This window comes from Anguilla rostrata, chromosome 13, assembly GCF_018555375.3.
Source record: "Anguilla rostrata isolate EN2019 chromosome 13, ASM1855537v3, whole genome shotgun sequence".
Lineage (NCBI taxonomy): Eukaryota > Metazoa > Chordata > Actinopteri > Anguilliformes > Anguillidae > Anguilla > Anguilla rostrata.
In genome coordinates, this window is record NC_057945.1 from 26,460,042 (window position 1) to 26,472,175 (window position 12,134).

The following is a 12,134-nucleotide window of genomic DNA, read 5'->3' on the forward strand; positions in this document are numbered from 1 at the left end:
GTGTTGACAGCATCGCCGTTTCGTTCGCCGTTCAAAAACACGCCGGGCGCAGACGAGAGATCCGCGGCTGCCGTCGCCCGTTTCAGCGGGGCGGCGAACGCGAACGCCGCTGGAATCACCATAGCGACATCGGAAAGCCGCGCTCTGCTCGCAGGCCTGCTTATGCAACGCTCCAGCGTCACACTTGACAAATGATACAATTCCATCAAATCAAGCGCGCGCGCCTTTGTGTAAGAAAGCCCTGCTGGAAAAGGCAAGGCTGCTTTTACATACCGTTACCCGCTCGGGGGGAATTAATTGCGCTCTGCTCTCAGCTCACCCCCTGTAACCTTGAAAGAAAAGGGGGGAAAAAAGACAAAAAGGCATAACCGATGACTGCCTTTGCCCAGGCCTCTCAGATCATAAATTACAATTATCGTTGCTCTGGTCTCAAAGGTTGACCGAATAATAGAAGCCAAATCTAAACAATCAGTGTGACGTGGGTAATGAAGTCCTGCAGGAGATCTCCCCCTCACCATTAGAATTAATACCAGCCACCGTGTGTTAACCGCGTGAGCCAAAATAAAATGCTGATGAGATCATGTTTTTCTGTACATTGAATGATAGTTTTAATTTTAGCTAAAAGAATTGATTGGTAGATACAGTACATAGACAATGTTCTAAGCCTCCCCCCCCCCGCCCCCCGAACAGTGATGAAGCAGGATCAACGTAAATTGAGAGCAGAGGGTGTAATCATTAATATTCCTTCTAAAAATAGGCCAATATAAATGAAGCCGGCGGGGTGAAATTGCTTTTGTGGCATTTGCTGGTGTGGATTAGACCATAACTGATATGGTTACAGAACTGTTTGAAAAACAAAGCCGGCAGAAGTGGGGGGTGAGGAGCCAGCGAGTGGGCGTGGCCTGTGGGTGGCAGGAGTTGCTTAGAGGGATTGCGGTCTGTCCCCAGATTGATTGAAGCCTACAATACAAAACATTAGGTTGCCGTGCCTTGGGCTCCTTCCACACAAGGGGAAGCATTCCAGAACGAAAGTTACCTATGGGCATGCATAGCGCCTCATGATTATTGTCATTATGGCTTTTAATAGCTGTAATTATGATTTGCCTGCCTGAGCCATATCCTAAATTAAGCCAGGACTTTCCAGTTATAGTAGCAGGGACACGTTTTTTCACGGGCAGTAAATAGTCTACCAAACCCCCCGATTTCAGGACTTTTGAAGGAGCAAAACATTACTCTATTGCAAGGTTCCTGATCCCATTAACATATTGTCCTCTGGCTTTGACAAATGAACAAATTACACACGTAATTCGTATTACAATGGAAATTATCAGGCTCTGCTGACATTGTAGCTGGAAGGTGGTCACAGTAAATTCCGGTTTATTGGAAACAAGAAAAAAGAGGCCGTTCTTATTCAATGCCCAGTGAAGTCGTTGTGAGAGTGTGACGGCGTGTTTGGGCGCCACGGCGATTAAATGGACTGCTATTAAAACGGTCTTAATTCTCCGGGAGAAGGCTCGCACGTCCCCCAGCTAAACAGTGTGCACAGGTGGCTCTCTCTCTCTCTCTCTCTCACCCACGCGCGCCCCCTCTCCTCCGCTTCCTCTCTGTTCTCTTTAACGTGGCGCTGTGTTAAGGTAGCCTGGGGCCGGCGGCTCTTTAATACAAAGTGCCTCATCTCTGAAGAGCCCGGCGCTCTCCGGCCCCTGAACCCGCGGCGCACGGCGGGAGGATTACGCCCTCCTCGGTCACGTGCGCTCTCAGTGTCACCCCCCCCCCCCTGCGCCGCCCGCCCGCCCCCCAGCCCCAGCCCCAGCCCCAGCCCCAGCCCCAGCCCCACCCCTGCTCTGTTCTATCGCTCACCGCCTCTGTCCCCGGGCTCCCAGGCGGCCGCGGCGTCCCCAGGCCGGGCCCGCTGCGAGAGCCAGCCGATGGCGGGAATGAATGGGCCGTGTGTAGTTTTCTGAAAGTTGCCACAACCCATCCATCACCGTGAGGGGGCTGAGGGGGCTGCTGGGTGGAAGGAGCTTATTTAGAGCTCGGGCAGAGGAAATGCCCGTGCCTGCTGGGAGCGGGGACGTCCTAAACCGGGCGCCGACTGTTCCGTATGATCAGCGTCTGTCGCACCTGCTCACTCTCTCTTTTTCCCGCTCTCTCCCACTCTTCGTCTCGCTCTCCCTTTCCCTCACACTCTCTCTTGCCGTCCCTCCTTCCCTTTCACTTTCTCCGTCTCCCACCCGTTTTCTCTTATGGCCACTGCGCCTCCTCTGTATTCCTGTCCTTCCCCCCCACCCTTACTCTCTCCATCCCTATTTTATTCATTACTTCTTTCTCCACTCCTCCGTCCCTTCATTCTCCTAGCTCATTCCTTATTTCTGAGATTGGGGCACAGGTCATATCATGCCCTCCATCTCAGAGACTGCGTTATCAATATATATTCGCTGAGGAAGGAGCTAGACGCAGCATTTTTAATGCAGAAGCAATGTCCATAATATTAATGTAGTTATTCTGTTTTTCAAATTGTTATTTGTATTGCTGGACCTACTGTAGAACAAAATGAGATGCTGGCATTGTTGTAGCTGACGCTAAAGTAGCAAGAAAAGTGATGCATCCCATTGTTTCGGGTGGTGGGAAGAGACTTATGCTTATGAGGGGTGAAAGGATTTCAATCTGACTTCCTGTAAAATTAAACCGGGTTAAGATTCCAGCAGTTTATTTGCATTACTGACATGCTCAATGATTAAACACCTTCTGCTTTTGAGATTACCGAGGGCTTGGAAGCAGCCGTGTATGGAAATGATGTAATGCTAACTGGAGCGCAAAGCTGCCCTTGCCTGGAGTTACAGGGCCATCTAGTGTCCATGCACGTTACTGCAACGGCTGTCTCCTGAGAATATACTGGAGCTCAGATACCAACTCACTGAAATGAACCAAAACAGCTTAATGAAAGGCCCAAAGGCAGAAATATATGAGCTAATACATTATTTTATCCCCTGTGATAAGTCAGCATCAGGTGCTATGACATAAAATCAATTTTTTCCACAGTTTGCGATCCGCATGGTGCCTTATTCGGGATCAAACACTCCGGGCGAGAATCGCAGAGCTTGTCCGCAGCAATAATGCCGGTATTCTCTTTGTTTACATGCGCGGTCTCTGAGCATTTGAGTGAATGCCTTTGAATCCATCACTGCTGCTGCTTGTTATGGATGAGCCTGGGAGCTTTAAGCAGTGTTTGTGTGCTGTGATATTTTGATATTCTTACTAATGAAGGGTGGGAGGGGTGGGGGAAGAGCTGGGCTTGCATATCGAGGAGTGTTGTTTCACACACTTGCAGGTTAGGCACTGAATTTGTGCCCTTGAGCAAGGTTTTCAAACCAATTTTTATTTATGTATTTATTTATTTATTTAATTATTTATTTATTTTTCAGTAAATATCTGTATAAACCATGAAATATGAACTCTGTAATTCACTCTGAATTTGAGTGTTGGTGAATTCTCAATGCTGCTGCAAAGCCTTATCATCATAGTTGTGATGCCTCCTTATTTTCCCATAATTCTCCTCTCCAGTATGCAGCAGTGCTCCGTTCAACATGAAGGTGCAGCCCCTGAACAGGACAGCGTTGGTGGTGAGGTGGACCAGGCCTGACGTCATTTACCATCCTCCCATCATCAACTTCATGATCTCCTACAGCTGGACCAAGAACGAAGAGTCCTACGAAAAGACTTTCATCAAAGACAGCAACCAGGAATTGGTGAGGCCCTGCCCACTCACTGTTCCAGACACTCTGATTGGTTCTGGTGTCCATCGCTCAGACCCACTCACAACTGTCCAGTCAAGGCCCTTTTATATCTGGTTGTGCACTGAATAGGTCCAATGATGGCAGCATTGCCAGACACATTTGCTGGTAACAGGCTTGTTGACTCATTGAGCACCTGTTTCTGAGAGTATCAGCAGTTTCCTTGCTCCGATACTAAACACATTCAGAAGGAACGGGTTGTGAAGCCGCGAAGAAAGGGTTGGCTGGCTGCTCCTCGGGGTAAAAGCATTTCATTTGGAAGCAAAGTGACCTTTCATACCGCAGGCAGTTTTTCTATCCAAACTTGGTGTTAAGCATTATAATATCTGTCTGAGGCAACACCGGCCCCTCGCTGTTTAAAAGAGGAGATGAAACTTTAAATACCCAAGGTTCCCTCCTGCATATGTATTCAACGGAGGCCCTGGAGTTGATGAGGTGCATAATTCCAGATTCGGGGGAAGACCCGGGAGGCCAGGGAGCCGCTTCCCCGCGACTCGCCTCCCCTCCCTGTCCCTCCCGCGCGCGGGCCTGCCTCCCGCGCAATCAGTAATGGAATCACATTTCTCCTCCACGCTGCGTGGGGAGCAGCGTTCTTCTTCCTCGTCACCCCCCCACCCCCCTCCCCCTTTTTCTTTTGTCACTTCATTTCCATTTTTATTTTCAATTTCCTCCCAAGGCATTGTTATCTGGGTCACATTAGGGACTGGCAGGCTTTATGAAATCACCGCCGCATCGATGGGAAAGGCAACGCAGACCTCCATGTTCCACAGCCTCCCTCTTGTAATAACTGGCCGTTCTTGGAAAGATCCTTAACGAAATTAAACCGAATGGAACTTGCATAAATCAGAGAGGGGGACAGCAGACACAGAACTAATGCCATTACTTAATGTAAGATTTACTTGTGCTCCAGGCCTCGCCGATGAATGGATTCCCTGGATGTAAATTATGATAATAGCATTTCTTCATGCATTTAGTATTGTACTGAATCTCGGCGGTGCCACAGAGGGATAATTCATCGGGCTTGAGATGCATCATCCGTAAAAAGACAAGGAAAAAGGAGACATTAAAACAGACAAGTGATGCGTTTCAGTAACTGATTCAAACGAGTGAAGATGCGGGTGACATCTTAACGACAGACATTTTTATGCGTCACACCTGTTTGTACTCCAGTAAAACCCAGAGAGAGCCAATATAACATTTTCTCAGCAGAATGTAAGGCACCGTTTGCATCAGTGAGCCTGTGAATATGAGGCGCCTGTGCAGAAATGCTCTTGTAAAATCTGTAGTATTGTAGTATTAAAAGCAGTGTTCCAGTTTTTCATTGAATAACCCACATTTTGGATAATGTGAATGCATGCATATTATTTTCATAAAATGACAAAGAAATGAAGCCGGGTTGATATGTACCATCTGCTACTCCCGATGTGCTGTGCAACACATCACTTATATCGCACCTCTGCTTCTCTGAAATCTGGTGTGACCTCCAACCACACGGTATGGGGAAAATGAGCTTGCACTGAGATGCTAATTAGCTGCAGGAGAGCGTCGGAGGGTGTGAAAGCAAGAGGTTGGGTGATCTCTTCGCTCCCGCCGCTCTCTGACCTTTGACCTCTGTGGGGGCGGTCAGCCTGTCGGAGTTATCTGATTTCTGAGTTTTATCCCCTGCACGGTCCCAGGGGCACCTCCCGCCGTGGGGTGGCATGGATCGATGTGCAGCCGGCTGCGTGTCTGCGAGCGGCTAATTTCTGTCACGCAATAGCAACGCCGATGGCACAGAGAAAGCCTCAGCTCCCCCGCCACCCCCCCCCCCCGGCCCCGTTTTTCCCCTGATCCCAGCTGGGCGTGGTCGATAAGGAAGGCGGGAGAGACAGCCCTCTGCGGGGGGCTGTGAAACAGATGCAGGGCCCTAACGCTGCACTTCTCCCCCAGGAGGCCGTCATCACGCCCGTGTCTCCCGACGTCCTCTACCTGTTCAGGGTCCAGGCCGTGTGCCGCAGTGACATGCGCAGTGACTTCAGCCAGAGCATGCTCTTCAGGGGTGAGTCTCTGTCCCCTCCCTCACCCTCTTTCCTTCTCCCCCTCCCCCATTCTCTCCCTCCCCCCCCCTTACTTTATTATCCCTCCTCTCTGTCTCTCGATCGCTCTCTCTCTCTTTGACTCAACCACCCTCTCTCTCTCTCGCTCTGTTTCTCTTGCTCTTTCTGGCTCTCTCGCTGTTGCTCGCTCTGTCTCTCCTTCTACGAGGTGGAGAACCAAATTTTCAGAACTAACAAACAGAGGGCCAGCAAATCCATCCCCGCAGAAATAGGAGCACTACCATTTACATTTGGTAATGCGCTGCAGAAAATGAATGGGGCTGTTTGTCACACATGGACCAAGTGTTTTCTAATAATCCCTCTCTCCCTGGCCGTGCATACACTGTCAGCATGCTTACTGTACAAAGTAGGCGAGGTAATTTACCCAGCAGGGTGAAAAATAATCATTACATTTGACACGGTGGGGTGCAAATAAATATGGGAAAATTGCCCTGGTTTTTACCTTTGCTTCAGGTTTAATGGTTTTCATTTACCGGGACTGCTGTGAGACCACGGTATTATTTGACTTTATATAGATTTCCCTGCTCCACCTCTTGCATTTGATCGTTTTTTTTTATTCCTTAAATGGCTCTTAATTTAAATGGTGTGCTTTCATCACAATTTAACTGCAAGTGAAAATGTGTTTTGTTATTACAGCGAACACCACCAGGATATTCGAGGGAACAAGAATAGTGAAAACTGGAATGGTATGCCGATACACATGCAATACTCCTAGTGGCCAACAGATGACAGTATTATTACTTTTGCTATCACAGTAGCTGAAAACACAATTTTTTAGACACCAAAACGTCATCAGCGAGTGTCCATAACTTTTGCATTTCAGTGTTTTTTTAATTATATTTTGTACATAATATGATATTTTCACCTTCAATTGCACAATACGATGACTAAAATCGTATCAGCTATATTACAAATTGATTGAACATACTGAATAGTTCTGTAATTATTGTTTTTATGGTGTCTTGCAAGAATATTTTTAGAAAAAATGAAGAGAAAGCAATTTAAAGGTCTCATTAGGCTCAGTGTACATATATCATCAACATTTTTTTTTTCAAACATGTGACTAAATTACAATGCAGCATGTCTAAATAAAAAATATTTAAAATATATTTTTAAATTAAATCCATAACATTTTCCCAGTACAGGCAGTCTTATTTTTCTGATTCATCATTTAATATATTTTAGACATGATGTCCTAATGTAAGACAAATACTTATGTCTCTCATTATCATTCAAAGAAGGCTGTTGGATGCAGCATGATAAGAACTGAGTTCTGTCTCCTACAGCCCACAGCATCTCCTGCGTCCTCAGCAGACATGGCTCCCATCAGCTCAGGCTCCTCCACGTGGACGTCCTCCGGCCTCCCTTTCTCCTTTGTCTCCATGGCAACGGGCATCGGGCCGTCCTCCAGCGGCAGCCAGGCCACGGTGGCGTCTGTGGTAACCAGCACCCTCCTGGCGGGACTGGGGTTCAGCGGGGGGGTCATCTCCTCCTTCCCCAGCTCCGTATGGCCCACGCGGACCCCCCCCTCCAGCTCCGCCTCCACCCGTCAGCCGGCCAAGCCCGCGGCCCCCACGGCCGAGCCCGCCACCGCCCAGGGCTCTGAGGGTGACGCCGTCCCCAAGGACAGCGAGGGTGCGGAGGACGGCGAGAAGGGCGGCAAAGGCGAGGGAGAGGAGGGGGAGAGAGAGGGAGATGAGGAAGAGGAAGAGGAAGAGGGAGAGGAGGTGAAAGAGAAAAAAACCACTCCGGATGAAGTGGAAACTCAGGACAACAGCACGGTGGCCAAAGAGCCGCCAACTGCAGCCCCAGACTCCACGGCTAAAGAGAAAGGACAAGAAAACGACAAGCCGGAACCCAGAACAACGCCCTCTAGTGCCACGGAGGACCAACTGATCACGGGCTCAACGGAGTTGGGCACAGTGGTCCCTACTCGGGATTTGGGGAATGACACTTTGGAGATACAGGCTCCAGGCAGCCCCACCCTGACTACCAAACTCAGCGGAGAGGAAAAGAGCCACTGGCCTTTCTCCATCCACACAGGTGAGGAGACGCCCTGCGCATGTCACATTGCGATAAAGAGCTTGTCACAGCACCACTGTCACCGCACAGTGTCAGGAAATGGAAGATAAGTGACTTGCCGATTTGACCTTACACGGGCGGCTTAACTCTCCCGGTTTCGCCCCCACTTTGTGGTATTACGGGTCATGAAGCTTTTCCTCTCTTCTGTCCCGGGCCATTAGCTTCCGTGCGGCATCGTGACGGCTGGATTAAAATTAGGTCGCCGCCGAAGTGGAGGCGCTACTCTCCCCTGCCTCCGTGCTGCAGTATCGTTCTCAATAGGGTTTTTACGTCCCGGTACTTCAGATTACGTCACCTTACGGGGGAAAAACTCATTTCTCTCAACCCCCTTTGATGGCGATCTTATTCAGGTGACTTAAACGCCACCCTCCGGAACCCCTGTTTACTCAGCTCTGTAGGAAGGCTGTCTGAAGCTGGGTCATTGATTGGCTGTTATCACCTCACTGGGTGATAATTGCCTCTCTCCCTGCAGGCCTCTGGGCTCTTCAATGAGTCCACTACAGTCTGTGCCTTGACATACTCATTTATCTGCATTATATCTAATCAGGCCCTTGCTCTCCAATCAATAGATAGGCTCACTCTGTATGACTGGGGAAGCAAAAAATACAAAAGTGCTGGCATTGTCCCCACACTGTTATTTACTGAGTAGTGCATGTTATACCAAAACTGAAGGAGGACGAAGCTTGGCTGTACATGGCGCGTCTTTCACAGGGTACGTTGTTAGTCTCTCTCACTCACACTGGCAGTTTCTGTAGTGAGCAGTTTGCTACCAGGCAGATGTCAGGTGTAGGGTGCTGGAATAAAAAGAACATAAATATAACAACATAACAAAACATAAATTTGGAACTGTCAATGGTTATCAGTCAGAAATATGGCCGTTCACTGGCCCTCATGATAAATAAAAGGGATTCAGTATGTTGCTAATGTTATTAATAATGTAATGTAAGTAGTATCTCAGCATTAAGGAAATCTTTTCATATTTGCAAATTAAAGGAATTATTATGAATAAGTTCTAACTGAATAATGCAGGAAAAACAAATGATATTGATTCAGTCCTAGTCAGCAGTCACATCAGTCTTAAATAATACAAAAAGTACTAAACAAATCAAACAAAGACCTAGACAGAGAGACAACATGGGTGACAACTGGAAAATTTCAAAACTTTGCAATGACAGAAACTAGAGAAAAGACAGTTCATATTCATAAATGATTTAAATGTGAAATACACAGTGATTCTATGCTGTCCCAGACAGGCTTTTTGAGTATGTGACGATATAAGCAGCCTTTGAAAGAAATTTGAGGTTATCAACAGACTTGATCAAAGATAGTGCTTTCCCCCTCTTTGTGCCTCTTACTAGTCTCTGAGAAGGTTTCTAATAACACCTGTCAATAACACCTGTTTAAAATAATTTATAGAGAAAAGGAGAAATAAGAATGCCAGAAGCAGGTGCCAAAGCAAAAGTGGTCAAATGTAATGTAATATAACAGTATCCTTTATGGCTTCTAGTAGGTTGCTTGTTGCTTTTTAAAAGCAATGGCAACGATTGTGTTATTTACTAGGGGGTACTTTGTCACTGATGCCATTGCCATTTACGTACTTCCTTAGGGCACACAAAGGAAGCAAACATTCTTTGTAATGAGAATAACTTCAGTAAAGAGCTGTTGCTATCTACATTGACAACTCAGCTGGCTTGTGTAGCCTTTCTTACTTGTTATTTAGCTGAATATTGATTTCCAGATTGTTCCAGGTTGATTTTTACACACAGGCATTATCCTGGAGAGGGAAAATGTGGTTTTAAGTGCAGTTTGAACCTAAGATATAGTGGCCATGGCTATGGCTTCTTAGTGGGCTTGACATGCATTTTCTGAGCCATCTTAAACCAGAACAAATGACAAAGCAGCTTATATGTGCAGGGCGGAGGAAAGAGAGGGGGAGACAATCAGAGCAATATGGCTCAGTAGAGCAGTTCTTCAGTCACACACCTCCAGACAGAAGTACTGTCTCATTCACACCGCTACTGACTGGAGCACTGTGTCATTAACACAGCTACAGACAGGAGCACTGTGTCATTCACACAGCTACAGCCTGGAGCACTGTGTCATTCACACAGCTACAGCCTGGAGCACTGTGTCATTCACACAGCTACAGCCTGGAGCACTGTGTCATTCACACAGCTACTGACTGGAGCACTGTGTCAATAGCACAGCTACCGACTGGAGCACTGTGTCATTCACACAGCTACAGCCTGGAGCACTGTGTCATTCACACAGCTACAGCCTGGAGCACTGTGTCATTCACACAGCTACAGACTGGAGCACTGTGTCATTCACACAGCTACAGACTGGAGCACTGTGTCATTCACACAGCTACAGACTGGAGTACTGTGTCATTCGCACAGCTACTGACTGGAGCACTGTCTCATTCACACAGCTACAGACTTGAGTACTGTGTCATTCACACAACTACAGACTTGAGTACTGTGTCATTCACACAGCTACAGACTTGAGTACTGTGTCATTCGCACAGCTGGAGCACTGTCTCATTCACACAGCTACGGACTGGAGCACTGTCTCATTCACACAGCTACGGACTGGAGCAATGTGTCATTCACACAGCTACAGCCTGGAGCACTGTGTCATTCACACAGCTACTGACTGGAGCACTGTGTCATTCACACAGCTACAGACTGGAGCACTGTGTCATTCACACAGCTACAGCCTGGAGCACTGTGTCATTCACACAGCTACAGCCTGGAGCACCGTGTCATTCACACAGCTACAGACTTGAGTACTGTGTCATTCGCACAGCTGGAGCACTGTCTCATTCACACAGCTACAGCCTGGAGCACTGTGTCATTCACACAGCTACTGACTGGAGCACTGTGTCATTCACACAGCTACAGCCTGGAGCACCGTGTCAGTCTCACAGCAGCTCAGACATGAGTACTGTGTCATTCACACAGCTACAGCCTGGAGCACGTGTCATTCACACAGCTACGACTGGAGCACTGTGTCATTCCAGCTACGCTGGAGCACTGTCTCATTCACACAGCTACAGCCTGGAGCACTGTGTCATTCACACAGCTACAGCCTGGAGCACTGTGTCATTCACACAGCTACAGACTGGAGCACTGTGTCATTCACACAGCTACTGACTGAGCATGTCATTCACACAGCACAGCCTGGGATGTGTCATTCACACAGCTACAGACTGGAGCACTGTGTCATTCACCAGCTACGATGAGTACTGTGTCATTCACACAACTACAGACTGAGACTGTGTCATTCACACAACTACAGACTTGAGTACTGTGTCATTCGCACAGCTGGAGCACTGTCTCATTCACACGCTACGACTGAGCACTGTCTCATTCACACAGCTACGGACTGGAGCAATGTGTCATTCACACAGCTACAGCCTGGAGCACTGTGTCATTCACACAGCTACGACTGGAGCACTGTGTCATTCACACAGCTACAGACTGAGCACTGTGTCATTCACACAGCTACAGCCTGAGCACTGTGTCATTCACACAGCTACAGCCTGGAGCACGTGTCATTCACACAGCTACAGACTTGAGTACTGTGTCATTCCACAGCTGACACTGTCATTCACGCTACAGCTGCACTGTGTCATTCACACAGCTACTGACTGGAGCACTGTGTCATTCACACAGCTACTGACTGGAGCACTGTGTCATTCACACAGCTACAGACTTGAGTACTGTGGCATTTGCACAGCTGGAGCACTGTGTCGTTTGCACAGCCAGAGATTGGAGTACTACCTCCCTCACACTCACTCACCATTAGCCTGAGGTCTGAAGCTTAAAAAGCACTTAGCAAGACAGAAGCAGTGTGGTCATAAATATAATGTTAGAGAAGAGCCAACAGGCTGCAGAAGTCTGGCTGTGTGTGCAGAGCTGGGTGCGAGCCAGCAGCGCTCCAGGACCACCTGCACCGTCAGGCTGTGCTGCGCGGCGACGGGAGCCGGCTGGCAGAGGACACCCTCGCCCTGTCAGGTCACAGGTCATACCCGAAGCCCACCCGTCCTTGTCCAGTGAAATCCCTGAGACGCACCTTAGCTCACTGCTGGTTCAGTTTAGCGTGAGCTAAAGTTCAGTTCGGTTTCTCTCATTTCGCGTCTGTCACGTTGAGTGACGGC

At 48.2% G+C, this 12,134-nt stretch overlaps 1 protein-coding gene across 1 annotated transcript in view; it reads left to right on the top strand.

The window, feature by feature from the left end:
* Window positions 1-12,134, top strand: part of ptprga (protein tyrosine phosphatase receptor type Ga) — a 196,909-nt gene that overhangs the window by 152,671 nt on the left and 32,104 nt on the right. Inside the window, exons 9-12 of the mRNA XM_064304975.1 lie at window positions 3,565-3,749; window positions 5,724-5,832; window positions 6,527-6,576; window positions 7,177-7,933. Coding sequence (XP_064161045.1) covers window positions 3,565-3,749; window positions 5,724-5,832; window positions 6,527-6,576; window positions 7,177-7,933 — 1,101 coding nt within the window. The remainder of the gene's footprint in view (window positions 1-3,564; window positions 3,750-5,723; window positions 5,833-6,526; window positions 6,577-7,176; window positions 7,934-12,134) is intronic.